The sequence below is a fragment of the Garra rufa genome, chromosome 7 (genome assembly GCF_049309525.1).
Source record: "Garra rufa chromosome 7, GarRuf1.0, whole genome shotgun sequence".
Lineage (NCBI taxonomy): Eukaryota > Metazoa > Chordata > Actinopteri > Cypriniformes > Cyprinidae > Garra > Garra rufa.
Window position 1 is genome coordinate 51,459,069 of NC_133367.1, and position 21,425 is coordinate 51,480,493.

General features: G+C 33.5%; 1 protein-coding gene across 1 annotated transcript in view; it reads left to right on the plus strand.

The window, feature by feature from the left end:
• The window catches only part of LOC141338237 (NACHT, LRR and PYD domains-containing protein 3-like), a 56,326-nt gene extending 35,363 nt beyond the window's left edge, over positions 1–20,963 (plus strand). Inside the window, exons 9-13 of the mRNA XM_073843781.1 lie at positions 788–961; positions 8,632–8,805; positions 17,586–17,759; positions 18,800–18,962; positions 20,892–20,963. Of these exons, the coding sequence (XP_073699882.1) occupies positions 788–961; positions 8,632–8,805; positions 17,586–17,759; positions 18,800–18,962; positions 20,892–20,963 (757 nt within the window). The remainder of the gene's footprint in view (positions 1–787; positions 962–8,631; positions 8,806–17,585; positions 17,760–18,799; positions 18,963–20,891) is intronic.
• The last annotated feature ends 462 nt before the right edge of the window (positions 20,964–21,425 follow it).

Below are 21,425 nucleotides of genomic sequence, written 5' to 3' on the forward strand. Positions count from 1 at the left end.
TATCATATTTCTAAATATGATGTTGCATTAAAAATATGGTGATTATTTCTTTTTTTTAACACCAAATACCATCTTTTTTAAACGCTCCAGTTAAAGCTGAAAACATAAACAAGACCTTTGTTTCAAAATATAAGCCTGTAATTTTAATGATTCTCATTTGCTACATAAGTCTGTAATAATTTTAAATGTGTCTGTGCATCTTTAGCCCCATTGTAAACTACCACACGAGTCCAAATATAATATGATATAACATAATCCAAAATAAAACGTATAGATAAATAATTACAAAAATACAAATTGACAAATATTTATCAATTTCATGAATAACAGATCTACAAATACTCAGTGGCACCAAGACTTGAATATTTTAATCTGTTTGAAGAGTACTTATTTAAGAGGAAACAGCATTCATAAATGCTACTTTAATAGAGTGATGTCTATTTTACAAATTTCCCTGCCCTCTCAACCACCTCACAATCTCAAAAACACCAGAGTAATATGTTATACTATAATGTTACTATTCATATTTTAATATTATTGTCTATATAGTACTACAAATGGTTTGATGAACGAAAATGATGAACTAGTTCAGTGTCAGGAATCATGTGGTAAAGTGCATTTCAATTAGTTTCTTAGCTTGTGCTTGTTCTGTCAAGTTGAAATCTCCATAGTGCCAATCCTGGTGTATAGGAAAAGTAGTGCTCATACAAACACACAAACAAACACACTCTCACCCTAAAGATTAAACACAATCTCAGAGATCATTCATGTTCTTCACTCTCTACAGGCTGATTAACTGCAGTATTGGAGAGGAAGGCTGTGCTGCTCTGATTTCAGCTCTGAGATCAAACCCCTCACACCTGAGACAACTGAGTCTGAGCTATAATAAACCAGGAGACTCAGGAGTGAAGCTGTTGTCTGCTCTACTGGAGGATCCACACTGTAAACTGGAGACACTATGGTGAGTCTCATCACATATCAGTAACTACAAGGTTTGGAGTAAAAAGTAAAAAAAAAAAAAAAGTTTTTTGTAGAAGTGGTTTTGTTCGCTGCCCTCTCGCCCTCAGTTCAAACCATTTTAAAATACATGTAAAAATTAATAAATAATCATTTAATTTGCTTCTTATTAATTGCAATACTTTGCTGGAGCCTTTTTTTCAACACCAGCACTTTAGTGTTTGTCTTTAATATCACAGCGACAGTTACCTCATATTGTTACATAGACAAACTACATTTTGGGGCGTTGAATTCTTTCTTGAAAAACAATTTTTGAAAACCTATTTCTTAATATTGAACGAATAAAACAGGAAAAACACAAAACTTGTAAATTAAATAAAAATGTTATATATATATAATTTAATAACAATAGTCTACATATGAATGGGTGTTCATCAACTGATTGCATGTCGTCAGAGTTTACAGTGTTGACAGCTTCATAAAAAATAGTCTAATGGAAGCGCTGTAGTTTTGCTGTATATAGCTACTAAAAATATGAAAAGTATAGCACACAAATAACATTTTAATTTACTTGCATTTTTGACCAAAGACAGTAATTGATTTCATGAATACAGGAGCCTGATTTTTGTTTGAATTGTCAGAATCTATAGTACATAACAAATAAAATAATATGCAAACAAATCACAAACATTTGCAGTCAAGACTGTGAAAAAACAAGTGCTGAATGTAAAACAGATTTGTCCAGGTTCACATTTAATGGTTCACATCGATATTTTATAACTTGAGCCAAAGAAAAATAAATGACTTGCACTAAACAATATTTCTATGAAAACTATTTTATAAAATCTGGCACGAAAGTATATTTTTCTTGTTGAAGAAAGTCAATGAATTTAAATTTTAGTTTTGATCTAAACAAAAAGATATAGATTTAATCAAAGCAAGAATTCCCATTTAAGAAATAATATTACAAATGAGTTATAATTACTACAACTGACTTCCAGTCACAGCCTCAGATGAAATCAACTGAAATAAAAGCAGAGGAGGATTAAACAGCTCCACACACAGCATTACCAGCTTCACACATTACTAACCAGGGCTGCGTTTCCCAAAACCAACTTTGGTCACAAGTTCAGTCGTTACCAACAGAGTTCAACAGAAGTTGTGACCATAGTTGGCTAATGATGCTTTTGGGAAACGCACCCCAGTTTGACTTTATTTGTCACACAGAAGTTCACACTGAGAATTAACAGAGGTTTATTTTCATAGTTTTAGTGAATTTCATTTGAAGGTTACCATTTTTTGAATAGTGTTTGCTTTAGTTGGTCACTAGGTCATTGTCTTTATAACATTGTTTTTTAAAGCACATTATCATAACAAAGAAAAATTCAGATATACAGATCTTTGAACATCACGAAACAAGCTACTAAAAAATCACAACACAAATAGCAAAAACTAAAGCAAATAGTTAGTATAAAAGAAAATACTAAGACAATTCATTTATTCATATTGCAGTGCATTTTGGGAGGCATGGATGACTTTTGATTGGTGCTCCCAGAATGCACTGCAGCATAAAGCATTTTGCTTATTTTGTTTACTGTCACCATTATTGAGGTTCATTTGCTGATTCTTAATGAATGTGTGTGAACAGGTCATATGTGCAAAGTGTTTTGGGAAGCATCATATTACCAGATTAAAACATAACTTTAACAACAATATAAAATTAATTTAGCAATCACACATTTAGACTCTGGATGAGATCAGTGTATCAGGCCATTACACGACAATTATGTCATTGTTAATAACCAGCCAACACCACCTGATCATGTTTTCTTTTGGCTTTTTTGAGGCCAACTAAAGGAAACACTGACCACATTAATGTTGACTTTAAACAAACCATTCAACATCTAAACCTCTGTTCTCAATAATAACTTTTTTGTTAGACATATGACAGAAATGAAGTCAAAGCGGTTAGTAATGCGTGAAGCTGGTGCTGCTGTTTGTGGAGTTGTTTAATCCTCCTCTGCTGAGATCTTCAGAGATTTAATGTTTTATTTCAGTTGATTTCATCTAAGGCTGTGACTGAAAGTCAGTTGTAGTAATTATAAATAATTTTTTATATTTCTTAAATGAGAATTTTTGTTTTGATTAAATTTATATCTTCAGATCAAAACTAGAATTTAATTGACTTTCTTCAACAAGAAAACTATACTCTGTGCCAGGTTTATAGAACAGTTTTTATAGAAATATTGTTATTTTAAGTTTTTTATTTTTCATTTTTTATTTTTCAAGATATAGATGTGAACCATTACCCTACATTTTTTTTTAATTGGATGAATGAAAAATTTTGAAATAAACTGTGCAACAAGTAGCAGCCTATATGCAGAATTTAGTTTCATTTTTGTGATGCGCTCACAGTGGCATCCTGTTTGTTTCCGTCATTAAAAAAAAGTGTTGTTTTTATTGTGAATATAGCCTACACAAATATAATAAATATTTAGAATAGTTTTGAAAAATGTCTTACTCTTAAAATACCACAGAAGGAGTAGCCTATTGTTGAGTAAAGTTGTTTCCACATTTATAAGGGAGGAATAAATCAAGTGATGCTGTCGGCGCCTCTGGCAGTTAAGCATTAGGCTACTAACTGGACAACGCAGTCTGTTCATTGACAATAAAATACAGCCAATACAGGTAAATAATTACAAAAATACAAATTGACAAATCTTTTTCCTGTTCATGAATAACAGATTTGCAAATACTCAGTGGCACCAAGACTTGAATATTTTAATCAGTTTGAAGAGTATTTATATAAGAGAGAACATCATTCATAAATACTACTTTCTCTAATTCAGTGTGAGAAAAAAAATACAGTGATGTTCATTTTCTAAATTTCCCTGCCCTCTAAACCACTTCACAATCTTAAAAACAGCAGAGTAATATGTCAAATTAAATAGTTAAAAATGTAAGGGTCAAGAGATCAACTAATGCAAACATTGACCACTTTAAAGGTTGCTTACAAAATGTGATTTTCTCCTTTGGTGATTCTGCTTGTTAACATCAGGTGTCTTCAATAATGATCAATCATCACTTAATTAATCACTAATTATCTCATTAACTTTAATGTCATAAACTCTGCTTCAGTGTTAATTTACACTCTTGAGAGTAAACTCAAATAAACTCCCGGGAGAGATAAATTAACTCTGGCCTCAGTCGCACTTGAGTTGCATTTTTATAGTCTTCAGACTTGACTTGACGATTACTTTTGACCCGACTCCAGGAGAAGGACTTGTGAATATGTTAAAAGCAACTCGAGTCTTTTATCCTTAAATTCTGATATTCACAGTAGGGTGTTCAATTGCGTTGAGGTACAATTCATATTTCTTTATTAAATAACTTACAAAATAATTAGAAATCTTTCTGTGAGGAGTTATTTTACAAACAGCACGAGTGAATCTCCGCAAGCTCTCTGTCTTTAAATGACCACATCGCGTCTGCACTATAAGCGAGCTGCACACTGCACGGTTGAAACAGGAATTGTCACAGTTTACATCGTCACTAAAGTTTATAATTTGCATTTCTTTTCAAGTTTGGCCAGTATTTAAACCATTCAGCACTTCTGCGCTCTCCAGAGACGGTGTGCTCATGCTCACTCAATAATTGCCCTATTGTAAAAACTAAAGTACACAGCATGATCAAACATTTAATAACATTTTGAAAAAAAGCCCCCCTCAACCGCTTAAATAATAATAAAAAAAATCCTCCCTCCCAGAGTCACGTAAAAGGGAAATCCACCCCAATTTCAAAAATTGTGTGTAGTCTTAAATGAAGGCACTGTTTGTTTGTTTTTCACAAAAATAACATTTATTGACTTTAAAATGTGAAAATACATTTAAAAATATCATACAATACATTTCAATTTTGTATTTTTCAGTCTGTAAACATTTTTTATTTTGCATAAACCTAAAAATGTGTAGATTTTAACTATAAAATCTTTAGTTCCAGTACAGGGTATATGTCAAACATTACATGACAAACCAGTTTTCATGACTGCTGCTTGTCAGAGAAAGTGTTAACAGCATTATAAAATAACACTGATATCTATTGATTTTATTTTGAGTTAAAAGCTAACTTAGAAAAGTGTTTTCAATATCATTTTTAATATCAGTGAGAATAAAAATAATGAACATTTATACAGTGGTGGCCAAAATGATTCGAACACTAGTATTTTCACCAGCTGAAATCTCACAGAAATCTCACTGGATTATTTCAATTAATGGCAAAATGAATGTTAGGAAATGTAAACTGATATTTCCTACTTACACACAGAGGTGGGTAGTAACGAATTACATTTACTCCGTTACATTTACTTGAGTAGATTTTTGGGGTAACTAGTACTTTTAGAGTATATGTAAAGATAGGTACTTTTACTCGTACTCAAGTACATTTATAGTGAAAAAACTTTACTTTTACTTCGCTACATTTGATGGCATTCCTCCGTTACTGTCCTCAGAAACGTGTCGTTGGAATTTTCATTTCATGTCTGATAAAACTGCGTTAATACTGCTGTGTATACAGCTGTTACTATGGAAACAGTTTGAAATTCAGGGTCTTCGCTTCATATCAATCAGATCAGAAGTAACTAGTAACTGGCTACTTGAGTACTTTTTCCATCGGATACTTTTTACTCTTACTCAAGTAACTATTAAGATTGTTACTTTTACTCATACTTGAGTAAATATTTCCATAAGTACTTGTACTTTTACTTGAGTACAGATTTTGGGTACTCTACCCACCTCTGCTTACACACTACAGCGAAAGATAGAAATAACTGACCTAAAACCATTTTAGCTGGTAAAAATACTAATGTTCAAGTAATTTTGGCCACCAATATATATATATATCAATCTTCATATATTACAAACATCAATTTAGCTTATCTTTTGGTGTCTTTTCTTCAAATAATTTTATGTAAAACAGCTCTATATGTAACGAGTGCATACAGAAGACCTAAACGGGATGCATTAATTCTGGTTTCTGCGTGTGACGTTCAGCATGAATCCTTTTTTTCTTTCCTGAGATGGACATGAGCTGGCATCATCTTGCTGGGCTGGAGTCTTCTTCTCTGCTGTAAATAAAAAAAATTGTTATTAATGTAAAAGTTAACAAGCAAAACTGACAGCTTGATGACAATATACAGTACAAGTTGGATTGGCCAGACTGTGTCAGATAAGACTTACATACAAAATGTGCAGAGCAGAGTATTTTTACAGCTAAGAGCAGTTTAGAAATAAATTAACACAAATAATAAAAGTACAAACATGCAATATGTGAGAAAATACAGCACATTCAACAAATTAAAAATAGGTCACAAAAAATTTAACAGACAAAACAAGGGACACCCTTATGATGCCACACCAAACATACAAGGACAGGCTATTCTGATAGCATTAGGGCCGATTACAAACGGCTTTTTTTGGAAAGGGGGCGCCATTTGTAGGGATGTTCCAAATGAAAGTGAGCTTAATCTCTTCACGAAAGGCCCTTCCAGAAGTCTGTGGGCGAAGGGAACAGTTCATGGTCTCTTCACGGAAGTGATTTTGGTTAGTGATCATGTGATCTTCAGTTAGGAGCTTTTGCGATGCATTTTAAAGCAAAGTTGGGGTTGATTTCGACTTCACATACAAACATAAGGAGAATATGCTGATTAACTTTGTCTTTATTTTAATGTAATACAAAATAATTTCCATCAGTGATAGAAGTATTATTTAAGACGCAGTAATGTATAGCAGAAATGCACCACGTTTTAAAGTATATTTAAAAACTGTATTGTATTGTATTATAATAACCGAAAGACAATTGATGCATTGTGACAACGGATATGTTACTAACATGTAAGCATTAAATAACAAACATTAATCATTTGACTGACGGAGGCTTGCGAGATCTTATGTCTTTTGGTCGGACACAGTTTCTCCTTTAGCCTTGAGTGACGCAGTTTTGCTGAGAATTGATGGCGTTTAGTCTGTGGCGCGATGCTATTTTAACTGATATCCGACGACTGACGCTCAAGTACAAAACACATAGTCCTATGAAAAATGTTGTGCAGTTTTAAAGTCTTACCTGTTGCTGCATTTTCTTTTCGTTTTAAAGCAATATCCATCACGCGGTATCTAGCAAGAGACAAACATACGTAGCTTCAAACGGCTAATCCACAAACACACACAGACGCAATTCCAGATTAAATTTGATACAGTCGTGTCAGTCCTTTACTGAAATAATGACGTTAGCAATAAAATGTTGCCATGTATCAAAATATATAAAAATGTCATGCTCTTTTTGGAATAATACGCGAACACTTACCGGTTAATGTGGATGTCCGCCCGCTTCCACCTCTTCCTCTCACGCTCTCATGGTCAACTTTCTCTCTCACGCTCTCTGAAAGTTAAAGACACATAACTTCACGAGTGAAAACTGTAAATATAACAATAATAACAAAAATGTTGAAATAATGAGTAACTTTACCTTTCTGAGGTTAAATTGCAAAAAAAAATACGTCCATTACGTCGGTTAATACAGCTGAGAGAAAATGCAGCTCAAAACTATACTGTACTATGATTCACAGGAAAATACAATTTTACTGTAAAATTTCCCACTGTTGTAGTTTTACCCATGATGCTTTGCAGATTTACAGCAACATACTGTATACATAATCTACAGTATTGTTTTTCAACCTTTTTTGAGCCAAGGTACATTTTTAATTGAAGAAAAATCACAAGGCACACCAACAATCGAAACTGTAAAAAAATGTAATTCTGTAGCCTATATTAATAATATACAGCCATTCTTATCGAAGTGTCTTGAACAGGAATCAAATAAACACAAAGAAAAAAGTATTTTATGATCTTTCATAATCTACAGTATGGATTTGTTCATTTTACAGTAATAATGCTGTGAAAACTACAGAATTGTGTTACAGTGTACATGTCAAAATTTTTGTTTTTTTGTCTGGACCTCTGCTTGGAAGAAAATATAGAGGCCTGTGTCAAATATTTCCTTATGTGTCATGATCGATAGGACTCTTATAGAATTTGATAACAGAAAAACTGTTTTGAACATAGTAATGGATTAAAACATAAGTAACAGGCTGGATGTACATTAACCTTACAACTCAACACCTCTTAAAAAAAGCAAGATCAAAATTAAAATAAGCAGATCCCAGATCATACATTTTGTCTATAAATTTTGTCTAACAGCTTCATAAATAGGAAGATTTCAATACATGAGGATTTTGAATGGATTTTTTTAGCAAGCCATTAAATGACTCGAGACTCGATTCTGACTCGTGACCAAAGACTTAAGATACGACTCGGACTTCAGGTTAAAGACTTGTGAATATCTCTGCTATAATGTTACTCTTAATATTTTAATATTATTGTCTACATAACACTACAAATGGTTTGAAGAACAAAAATGATGAACTAGTATCAGGAATCATGTGGTAAAGTGCATTTCAATTAGTTTCTTAGCTTGTGCTTGTTCTGGCAAGTTGAAATCTCCATAGTGCCAATCCTGGTGTATAGAAAAAGTAGTGCTCATACAAACACACAAACAAACACACTCTCACCCTAAAGATTAAACACAATCTCAGAGATCATTCATGTTCTTCACTCTCTACAGGCTGTTTGACTGCAGTATTGGAGAGGAAGGCTGTGCTGCTCTGATTTCAGCTCTGAGATCAAACCCCTCACACCTGAGAGAACTGGATCTGAGCTATAATAAACCAGGAGACTCAGGAGTGAAGCTGTTGTCTGCTCTACTGGAGGATCCACACTGTAAACTGGAGAAACTATGGTGAGTGTTATTATATTATTGAACACAAAAACTGTGAAAATACTGCCAAAAAAATGAAAATTCTGTTGTCACTTTACTTATCTTTTAGTCATTTCAAAACAGTACGACTTTCTTCTGTGGAAAATAAAAATAGATATTTATTTTGAGACATGTTTACCAGAATAACAAATAATAGCCCGTACTGGGCAGAGCCTATAGACAGGGCTTACTTCTGTAGGCATAAATTCGACAACCTGTGTGAGAAATACAATTAATTATTATCTTATAGCCTAAATATTAATTTATTCACTCACAGCTACCCCCATCTTTGGCACATTGCCTGTTTTATTGAGCTGACATATCAAAGTATGTGACCATGGAGAACTCTATAGATCAGTGCATGCGGCACACTGGACACTGCATTTTGCAGACCACTATCCATTAGGTGTAAATAAGCAACAGTCATACCTTTTGTTTTAAACAATATGATTATTTTATTTCATTAATATTCAGTATTAACTGATGTCTCACAAAATGGTGTTTTATTTTTCTGCCAAATAAACATTTTAAGTAAAGACACAGAACCGCTTTGCAACTGACTCCAGCATAACGCACAGAATGGTGCTTCGTTCCTGAATGAATATGACTCTTTGAATGCATCTGTTGAGTGAGTGATTTATAATGACCCAATAGTAGAGAAAGACTTTTGATTCTTATTCCAGAATGTAGTGTTGTCACGATACTGGAATTTCTAACTTCGATACGATACCTTGAAAAATATCGATATTCGATATGATTTTCGATACCACAGAGATAAAAACTACCACAATATTGAGGATTTTTTTTTTTTTAAATAAATACAGTCTAGAACATGAAAATGAGGTATATGCATATGTACACTGCTACAGCTCTGTTCAGCTTCTTAACTTCATTTGTGTTTTAGCTTCATACTTTATTTGCTGTTTAAATACAACTGGTATTGTAGGTCGTAAATTTTTTTTTTTTTTTTTTAGACCACACTTTAAAAAAAAAAAAAAACTTAACTATCTAACTAATCTTAGAACTTAAGTTAATGGTAAAAGATATTTGTTAACATTAGTTAACATGAATAAACAATGAAAAATACTTCCAAAATATTTATTAATCTTAGTTAAAGTTAGTAGTTAAAGTTCATTTAAACTAGGGCTGCAACAACCAGTCGATAAAATCGATTATTATCGATAATGAAATCCGTCGACAACAATTCTCATTATGGATTAATGGGGTCCGCCCACAGTGCATTTACAGCTTCAAATTACAGCACTGAATGATTTATTTATAGACACAATGCATCTGAGAATAGTGGAGGAAACAGACTGAGATGCTGCAGGAGAGTTACTGATCCAAGCTGCCCAAAACATGAGGATTACTTATTTTTAACTATCTCTATTTTGAAGCTGATAGCGTAATGACTTGCCCTGTGAGGCGCTATCCTTATCTGTAAATGTCACAAATTCACACGAGCATTTCCATTTATGCCTAGAAGTCCATTCTGGCGGTCTGTGTTCAGTTAAAATCTTTACTGAATGAGCGTCAGACAAGAACACATACAGGTAGACAATAAATACTCAGTCAGCGCAAAAACATTCATGTCAGTCTTTGATTGTTAAATTTAGATTTAAATACAACATGTAGTGCACGTATTTATGAAGGGTAGGATCTGTATGGCTGTGACGGTGGCAGATTTTTACTACAGCGGTGGTGCGGTGTTTATATATTAAAAAAAATTAGGCTCAAACATTATTCACCAACGTGCGTGGTTAACAGTTCCGTCGGTGAACAAGCAGCCTACATAACGCTAAAATAAATCAACAAAATAATACATTTAAATAAGAAAGAAGCCTAAATAAGAGTTAAATGGGCTATTAAACAAACATTAATTACATTTATTTTCATTTCTTTAGTTTATAAAGTTAATTTAGAAATATATTTGGAACACGTTTTATTTTTGAAATTCAAGTTTTTGTTTTTTTAAATAACGAAGAAGCGGCCAGCGGCAGACAGATCAATTTAGCCTTCTCAAATCATCACGATTTAAATTAAAATCCTTAGATATATATATAAAAAAAAAAACTGAAAGCATATCACAATATTAGTTTAATCGTTTAACTTAGATAAATGTGTACAAATAGGCGCATATCCAATCGTTTGTGCGGAGAGTCAAAGCTTTGCAGGACATGGAGGTGCAAGCGCTAGTGGTGCAACGGATCACAAAACTCACGGTTCGGATCATATCACGGATTTGGAGTCACGGATCGGATAATTTTTCGGATCAGCAAAAACAAACAAAACAAAAAAAGTTCTTTTTTTATTATTATTACTAAATGCTAACTTTAAGTACTTCTAATCCACAGCAAAAACTACTAGCTGAACTATTAAAGTCAATTACTAAAATGACAAGTGTAGATGAATACAACATAAAGTTACTAATTAAATCAATAACACTAGTATTCAGGTGCAGAAATGTAATATTTAATGGTAAAATAACTAGTGCTTCTCACTGCAGGTATTTATAGGACGCTGTCTCTTTAAGGCCTAATGCAGGGCTGCTCAACCCTGCTCCTGGAGATCTACCTACCTGCAGACTTTTGTTCCAGCCCTGCTCCAACACAGCTGTCTGTAATTATCAAGTGCTACTTAAGAGGTTAATTAGCGGGTTCAGGTGTATTTGTTTAGGGTTGGAGCTGAACTCTGTAGGATAGTAGATCTCCAGGAACAGGGTTGAGCAGCCCTGGCCTAATGCATGTCTCTAATACTGGCACGCATCGTTCTCAGCTGTTTTGGTTCACTGAAGACATAACCGACTGTGTTTACCAGAATACCAAAAAGGGTATTAAACATAACTTTGTATGTATGCATGTTAAGATAAGTTTTAAAGAGGAATCAATCTGTGAATCACGCAGTCTGAACCGCGCGTCTCTCTCTGTCTCTCTCTGTCTCTCTCTCTCTGTGCGTGTGCTCGCTTCAGGTAGCCTATGAGCTGCAGCGGTAAAAAAAAAAAAAAAAAGAAAGAGCGCGCGTGTTCTCTTTTGCTGCAGCAGTTTAACTAGTTTGAATGGGTAAATTGGCAAGACAAAACATGTGCAAATTATACACTTTTACTCTATGATGGTTAAATTTAACAGTTAATCCGCGAACCACATGCGTACCGAACCGTGGAGTGATCATCTGCGATCTGTTGCACCGCTAGCAAGCGCCATGTGAAACTTCATTTTTGCTCATAAATGTAAGAGTAATAAATTTACTTTAAATTATTACTTCACTACTGTAAAACGAAATAATTCAAATCTAAAACAAAACTCTTTTATTAGCTATAGGCCTAATCCATAAAGATACATTTAGGCTTTAAAAGCGCGTCCAGTGAGCAGAGGGTGAGTTAGGATCGGCAATTTCATCTTTGCCACACTGACTCAGAAAATACTAGTTTATTAATAAATCATTTTAATATCTCCTTACTTTTTCCGTGCCACATTCATGGTAATTACTTTAGCTGTGGCTTTGCTCACCAGTTTAGCCTTTACTGCGTGCATCTGAACGTGGACCTCTGCTGAAGAGACTTGCGCTCGCTGATGCTGCTGCTGCTGTTGGCGGGACACTAAACACCTCCACGGCAGAATAAATAGCAGAAACAGTGGATTTTATGCTTGTTAGTGTGTTTTTCTTCAGATATTTGTCTTTTCTCTTTATTACGAAAGGTGAATTGTTGTAAATTGTTAAGCACTGTGTTTTCATAGCATTCAGAATGTGGAATAGTGTGATTTAAAAAATAAATACATTTTGCGAAGTTAGTGGTGTTAGCGCCTTTTGATAGCACTGCTCTGTAACAACTCTTGCATATTGGCTTCGGCTTTCCATGTTCATTTGTTTCATGTCTGAAATATTTCCAGATAGCACTCCTGCTGTGTTCTTTATCAAACAAAGTCGGTCGCAGGGTGCCGCACTCGCCTTTCTGTTCGCTTCTCTTGAATGAGACGAGACAGATACTGCGGTCACGTGTGCTGTAGAAGTGAAAGTGACATCTCGGCTAGTATCGATACTTCGGGAAATTAGTATTGGTATCCTTCAGATATTTCAGTATCGATATTTATCGAAATATCGATATTTTTGACAACACTACCAGAATGAATCAGAGTTTTGAACGAATCTGTTGGATGTCTTCTTCATAAACTCAATGATTTACTGCCACCTTCTAGCGATAATCCTTTTATATTCCAAGAATCATTTCATTCTGTAATTCATTTCAAATTTCTCTAGTCAAAATGTTATGTTTAAAACATTAATCACATTATGTTCTACAACTGTGGTGTGTAAATGCATTTACTGCCTTCTGATCAACATTAACCCATAAATACACCTGTGCAAAGATGACTTTGGCTGATACTGATTTATTAACCCGCCTATAGTGTCATATTTATCTAAAATAACTGAATTTTACATTACAATTGAACATTAAAGATGACATACATATTTAATAATTAAAAAAAAACATATAGGTCTAATAGTAAAAAATCGACAGTCTCTTATAGAAATACATACTACAACTACTATATATGTATATATATTTTTTCCTTTCTCTTTTTTTCTGTCTCTTATTACTATTATTTTGTTTCAACATTTTATTGTATATTCTCATTTTTACATATTGTAGTCTTTTACAATAATAAAAAAAGTTTACAAAACCTATAATATACAGTAAATATAGTAATCAAAAACAAACTACAACTATATTTAGGAAGCAAAAGCCTCTTAACACAGTCACTAGCTGTTCTTAGGTTAAAGTAAATTAAAAGTTGTATTTGTTAACATTAAAGCACTGTGAAGTGAACAAACAACGATGAACAGCTGTATTTTTATTAACTAATATTAACAAAGCTTTAAAAAATACTGTAACAAATGTATTGTTCACAGTTAATGTTAGTTCATACATTAATTTTAACAAACAAAACCGATTGTAGTATGTTACCCTGAAAACAAAGTTTTGCTTGATAGAGAAAACTAGTTAATAAAACACCACAGAATTGAAAAATTAGACAAGTGTTTAGTAACTTTCTGCTAAATGACAAACAATTTAACAAACAGACACAGCTTTATTCACAAAAAAATGTGTTTTTGTAGATGTATCCACAGCAAGAGCACCTTGAGCTCAAACTCCTCTGTATTCTTCCCTCACTTCTGGACTGACAGATTTACAGTCAACGATACCTACACAAGTAAATAAATAAATAAATAAAAATTCTGAATTAATGCAATAAACTTTTTATTTATTTTTAAAAACCTTGTTTAGTTAATAAAATAGGTAAATATATACTGCCCAGCCAGTTTTTCTCACTGTAACATGTGTCTGTCAACAACAGTAACGTTAAACTGATTACTAAATGCTGCAAGATATAACACAAAGTAATTTGCTTTAGAATAATCTATTGTAATATTCATAATTATGTTATATAAATCATAGGTAAACATATATAAGTTACTCCATATCTTACCCAGTGTTGGGTGTAACGCATTACTAAGTAAAAGTAGAGTAACTGATTACTGTTCATTTTTAAGTATTTTAATTACAGTTACGTTTAATGTACTTGCGTTACACTGTAAAATAATTAAACTCGCTGAATATCATTATTTAATTTGATTAATTAATCTTCTAAATGTGAAAGTAAACTCTGCCGCTTTAGAATCGTTGAAGTGCAGGTGCACGTGATTTCGCGCAAGTTTGCTGCATACTCCTATGGTATTCTTAAAGGGGATGTTGGACTCGGCTGAAGTGAGTGGCTGTTTTGCGAAATGGAAATATGCCCATTACTTCAGTTTTCTGAAACAAGCAGACAAGAACATTACAGTAATATGTAAGCTATGTCCTGGGGAGAAAAAAACTATCGGCCGCTGCGCTGTCAATAGCACGAGTACTCAAGCACCTGACACGGCAGCATAGACGAACACTTCTGTGTGATCCTTCATATTCGACGGATAAAACTGCGGCAACTCCTGCTAAACAGGCAAAACTTGATTTTACTTCGGTAGCGCAGAAAAGTGTCTGAATGAGCAAGGTTACAGTTCACTTTGTGGAAACACATGACATGATTACAAAAATGGTCATTAAAATTTTTTAAATATTAAAATATTGGATAGTATTATAAAAGCTCCTTGAAATTCTAAATAACATTTTAGATTTGTTTAAATAAAGTAAAACATTTATTGAACTCATTGTTTTAAATTAAGTTTCACGTTTACAGGTTGATACATGTCATGTTTAACTTTTCTTAAGTTTCTTAAGAATTATATATATTTTTTGTTATTCTGGAATTGTGTTTCTTACCGAAAGAAGGTTACATTTCTTACAAAAAAGTTTATTATTATAGAATGTTTTCATAGAATGTAATATAGATTATTAAAAAAGCTAAAATGCTAAACTATTTAATGTTTGACTCATGTTTTATTTAATTTCTATTTTTTGTCCACTCAAGGTTTATAGGGATTTTAAGAAGTATTTAGTTAAATTACTTATTGAGTATTTAAGTTACTTTTTAGACACAGTAATTAGATAAGTATTTTAAATACAACATTGATGAAGTAATTAGTAATTAGTAATTAATTACTTTTTTAAAGTAACTTACCCAACACTGATCTTACCACCGCCATCTTCTCTTGCCTAAAAGGAAATTACTAATTATTATTAAATATGTTTAATGCTTATTCGCCTTACTCACCTGGTGGCCATTTTGAAACTCGAACGCCGTTGAGGGGTACACAAACCCGGAAGTTTGACTGACACATACAATCTTCAGAGATTCAGCTGCAATGGAAACTACAGTGTGGACCACCAATCTTTCCTGTCTGCCCGAATTAACAATACAAAATGTGGAGCAGTGGGCCAGTATTAATTAAGGGAAATAGTAACTGGATCGAAGGTTTTATCCACGACATTGAAGGTATGAATGGACGCTAAATTACCTCAGTTTCTACTGGCTTGTAACGACATGGAAAGTATGATTATTAGCAACCTTGGGTGTCATGAAAGGCACTTTAAAAATAAATTGTACTATTATTATTATTATTATTATAATAATCATATAACACTTGGGTGTGTGAAGATTTTAATATATTTAATAAGTGTTTTATCTCGTAAAGCACTTTGTTATCAGACAAAGAAGTGTCTGTCGATTAAATACATGTTAAGTGTTAAATAATGCTCCACATTTTGTATCGTTAATTCGGGCAGACAAAAAAGACACACAGTTTCTGAAGATTGTATGTGTCAGTCAAACTTCCGGGTTTGTGTTCCCCTCAGCGGTGTTCGAGTTTCAAAATGGCCACCAGGTGAATAAGGCGAATTGGCCTTCTTCTTCTTAAAGTTTGTTTGGTGGTTTGCAAATCAACTGATGAGTGTTTTACCGCCACCTGCTGGACTGGAGTGTGGAACAAAAGTTTACTCTGATTGGCCAATACAGTAAAACTCCTTTCACCAATCAGAAACCTTTCGGCTCCTATTGCTCCAGGCTGCAGTTACCCCTGTCTCATTTTCTTCTGCGCTGCTTACGCTGGATTAAAGCCACAGTGCATTGTTCTTGATCAGAATTGACCTGATTAACATGAAAAATAACAATTTCACCATAAAATTATTTAAGTAAGTTTCGTGTTTCACAATCACATGCTATAAGGCTAACCAGCATGGGGCAAATGCACATAAATACTTTAGCTAATGTTTTTTTATTATTATTATTTAATACTTTAATACTTGTTCAAAACTATCACTTTAGCTAAGTTATACTATTTTCTGCTTATTTTGTTAAATAAAATAACCAATGAATAAATATAGGCTACTGTCATTAAAATATGTTAAATAAAACATTTAAAACAGAGACAAAATCATTTTAAAAAGAGAAGATTCTGAAAGCATTGAAGTAGATCCCATAATAATTTAATATGGATTTACAGTAGTAACAACAAATGATATGTTTTATATGTTTAATATGTTTTAAATATGATTGTTTCATTATAAACATGGTGATGATCTCTAAGATACACATCCAACATAATATATGATATTTACCATCTGAGTCATGTCAACAAATGGAAAAGTCAGTCATCTATTCATTATTTTGTTAATTATTGTGCCTTTAGCCCCAACAGCAGGGCGATTTTTACCCCAAACACCATACTTTTACATATTCTTTCGTTATTGAAAAACTGTTGCTTTAATTATCTTAAACCAAAATAGGAATCATTAAGACGACCTTTGTCTCAAAATATATTCAATAATTTTAGTGATTCTCATTTGCTTCTTAAATCTACAACATAAAAAAAAAATCAAATATGAGTTTGCACAGAATCAACTACATGAAAACACATCACTGCGGCGAGTTATTGGCCAAACTTAAAATACCTGTTTAAATTATTAAAACTAGAGATATTTATTAACTAGATGATTTTTTTTTTGTTGTAAACTACCAAAGTGCAGCATGTTATATTCATCACAAACACTGTGAAAGCAAGCTGCTCTAGTCCTAAATCAAAGCACATGACAGACAGTTGTTGGAGAACACCTATATTGTTTATACCTATATAGTATCAACAAGTTGAGCATCACAATCAGGAATCATGTGGGTAGAGTGCATTTAAATTGATGTTTTAGCTGATGGCAAGTCAAAATCTCTCTAGCACTGATCCTGGTGTACAGAAAAAGTAGTGCTCACACAAACACACTCTCACCCTAAAGATTAAACACAATCTCAGAGATCATTCATGTTCTTCACTCTCTGCAGGCTGAATAGCTGCAGTATTGGAGAGGAAGGCTGTGCTGCTCTGATTTCAGCTCTGAGATCAAACCCCTCACACCTGAGACTACTGGATCTGAGCTATAATAAACCAGGAGACTCAGGAGTGAAGCTGTTGTCTGCTCTACTGGAGGATCCACACTGTAAACTGGAGACACTATGGTGAGTGTTATTATATTATTGAACACAAAAACTGTGTGAAAATACAGCCAAAAAAAGAAAATTCTGTTGTCACTTTACTTCTCTTTAAGTCATTTCAAAACAGTACGACTTTCTTCTGTGGAAAATAAAAATAGATATTTATTTTGAGACATGTTTACCAGAATAACAAATAATAGCCCGTACTGGGCAGAGCCTATAGACAGGGCTTACTTCTGTAGGCATAAATTCGACAACCTGCGTGAGAAATACAATTTATTATTTTCTCATAGCCTAAATATTAATTTATTCACTCACAGCTACCCCCATCTTTGGCACATTGCCTGTTTTATTGAGCTGACATATCAAAGTATGTGACCATGGAGAACTCTATAGATCATATATTTAAAACTTTTGTGAGTACATAATGTTGTTACAAAATGTAGTTACATATTTCTTGTTACATGTGTACTTCCAGAAGTGAAAAAATTGTTGTTACCAATGTCCTGTTACACATTTGTACTTACAAATGCTATTCAGTGAGTTGTTACATGTGTGTAATTATACCAGTATTAGAGCTACAGATACAATATACCAATGTGTACATACACTGTAGTTACATGCTACGTACACATCTAGTTACACATGTAAGTTCACAGGTATTAGGGACACTTAATATAAAATGGGACCAAATTAGTAACATTTAAAATAAAAAATTTAACTTTTTGATTTTAAATAATTAATTTACTCTATTACTCTTAATTTAGACAAATTATTTATTTAATCCACTTGAAATAATTAGTTAGTATTGCCATAACTTTAATAAGGAAAGAGAGGTATTCGTTTCCAACGTTTATTAACAGCTGCCATGTACATACAATTGGGTGCACTAAGTTTCTGTTAGCAATTTTAATGTTAATGTTGTAGACATTTTAACATTAAAAATTACATAATCGTTACAAATGACGTAAACGGGAGGAAGGCTTTGGGCGCAGTGTGTCAAATCCCACAAAAAGTCTTTGGAAAACCTCAAATGTTTTGCAGAGTTGTGGTGGAAACTGCAGGTTCGGAGCAAATGTCATTCCCGGAAGCAGGCAACATGCCCTGGCCAAATTTCCAAGATCAGTAAGCACTGGGTTTCCCTCAATGATGATGCCCACTGGTTCACGACAGACATATATCTGCACATGTTCAAATCCTCATGGACGCTGCTCTCCGTTTGTCCCTGTATGAGAATAAACAGAACAATAAGTTGCAACAGAGAACAATCTTCAAAAGGTGTGGTTTAGTAAAAGTTCTGAAAATGCCACTCTTACAGTTTATCATCAGATGATTACGACTCCTGCATTAATGTAAAACAAGGATTTTACTTTTGTGAAACTGCAGTAAAAAAAAAAAAAAAAAAATTATTTTTTTATTTTTTTTAAATCATGTCCACAAGCAACTGAAAGACAAAAATGGGACCCTGGTTCCTACACATACATTTGGGTGTTTGTAGGTGTGTTTTTGAACTTTTGACAGAGCCAGACTAGCCATTGCCAACCAATTACAGTATTTGTCTAAGACAAGCTAACCAATCCCCAACTCCAGCGCCGGACTATAACTCAGACAGACATAAGATTGATATCTGAGGAATAAGTGCTTTTCCCAAAAGAGTCAAACTATGCTTTTTAAACAATACTTACATAGTAGTCAGAGATGATTCTTGCCCACTGTTTCCCATGTATTGAATGAGGCATCTCAGAGTCACGTGTCTCTTCTTCACGAGGTACTTGGATCCTATAGTTGGTAGTGAATAAAGGAAAACTGAATATTGCAGGCAATATAACTACAAACATACAATGTCATTATCAGTGTGGTTCTGTAATCTGTACTATACAGAACCACACTGTATTCTTTACTATACATCAGTGGTTCTCAATCCTGGTCCTGGGGGACCCCTGCTCTGCACATTATGCACGTCTCCCTTATTTAACACACCTGACTGAGATCATCACCTCGTCAGTTCAGTTCATGGGTCTCTCTCCTAATGAGCTGATGATCTCAATCAGGTTTGTTATATAAGAGAGACATGCAAAATATGCAGAGCAGGGGGCCCCCAGGACCAGGACTGAGAACCAGTGCTATACTATACTGTAGTATACTATACAATCTATATGAGTACAAGGCAAGGCATGGCTGTGTCCAAAGGTCCCATGATGCAGTCTATAATGTTTTAGATTATCATTCTTTCCTGGTACAACAGCGCTGTATAATTTACAAGGCCATCCCATCTGTCATTAAAAATAGAAAGGGATGCAAATTTAGTTTTTTTCCCCTTTTTTCCAACTCTCAATAACTGACTTTTGGGTACCTTAATTCCTCTAAATGGACAAACCTTTGAAACATTTACCTCAATTGCACCTTCTAAAGAGCTTACCTACTCCATGAACTGCTCCTTCCAGTAGATCTGATGGTCTCCTAAAAAAGCAACTTAAATGAAAGAAGAGTTTAGGAAAATATAAGGATCAAGTTATTGCAATGCAAAATACATATTTAATCTTTTTAATTGAACAAATGGTTTAAGACAATGTAAAATATTTCAAACAAATATATAAAAAGATTAAGTTTAAGAATTTGTGTGATGCATTGCAGAAAGAGGCGCCAAAAAATGTCCCCATCTTTTTCAATCATGCAGGGAACAACTGTTACAACAAACCTAGCAGCTAACGTAACTTTTAACTGACACAACGAGGATGAGAGACCATGTTACTGTTTTGCTAGCTAATTCGGAAAGAGGCAGAACATTTAAGACAAATGATTTGAGACATAATACCGATGCTAACATTATTAGACTCCATAAATAAACAAAATGACGATGATTTTTTAAGTAACCAAACTAAGTAGAAACATAATTTGGCAATGCATCTCATATATACCTATACTACGTTAACGTTAGCAATAGTTGTTAAGATTAATGTTAATTTCAAGACCTTCGGTAAACCCGCATGGCGCCTGCAAAACTGACAAACTTACCGTTACTATCTGCAACCTGCCGACGCTTTTACATGTTAGTGCAATAAATGCATGCTCATTCGGCTACAACCTAACTTTATGCAATGTAAATAGTTACTTACATGTGTTGCACGTTGTATAAAGCTCTCAAAAACTCCACAGAAATCCGAAACTGGTCCGGTTCAGGTGACAACGAGCAACGATGTTGGTGTTCTGCATGTGGGCCGGTCGTGACGTTATACTTTAGATAATAACACTTAAATAGAGTTTTGTAGAAGCATTTTATTGTGAAGGTCAGTAAAAAACTATTTTTTGATAGGGAATAAGTTACAAAAACAATCACACTTTTTACTTTTGTAAAACTTAAATGAATTCAAAAAGAAATCAATTTATTGGGAGAAATATACTTTTTAAAATAAATTCCTATGAACAACACCCTTGAATGCTTTTTACAGTGCAGGTCCTTTCCAAAAAATTAGCATATTGTGATAAAGTTCATTATTTTCTGTAATGTACTAATGAACATTACACTTTCATATATTTTAGATTCATTACACACATTTGAAAGTAGTTCAAGCCTTTTATTGTTTAAATATTGATGATTTTGGCATACAGCTCATGAAAACCCCAAATTCCTATCTCAAAAAATTAGCATATTTCATCCGACCAATAAAATAAAATTTTATGTTTTATCAA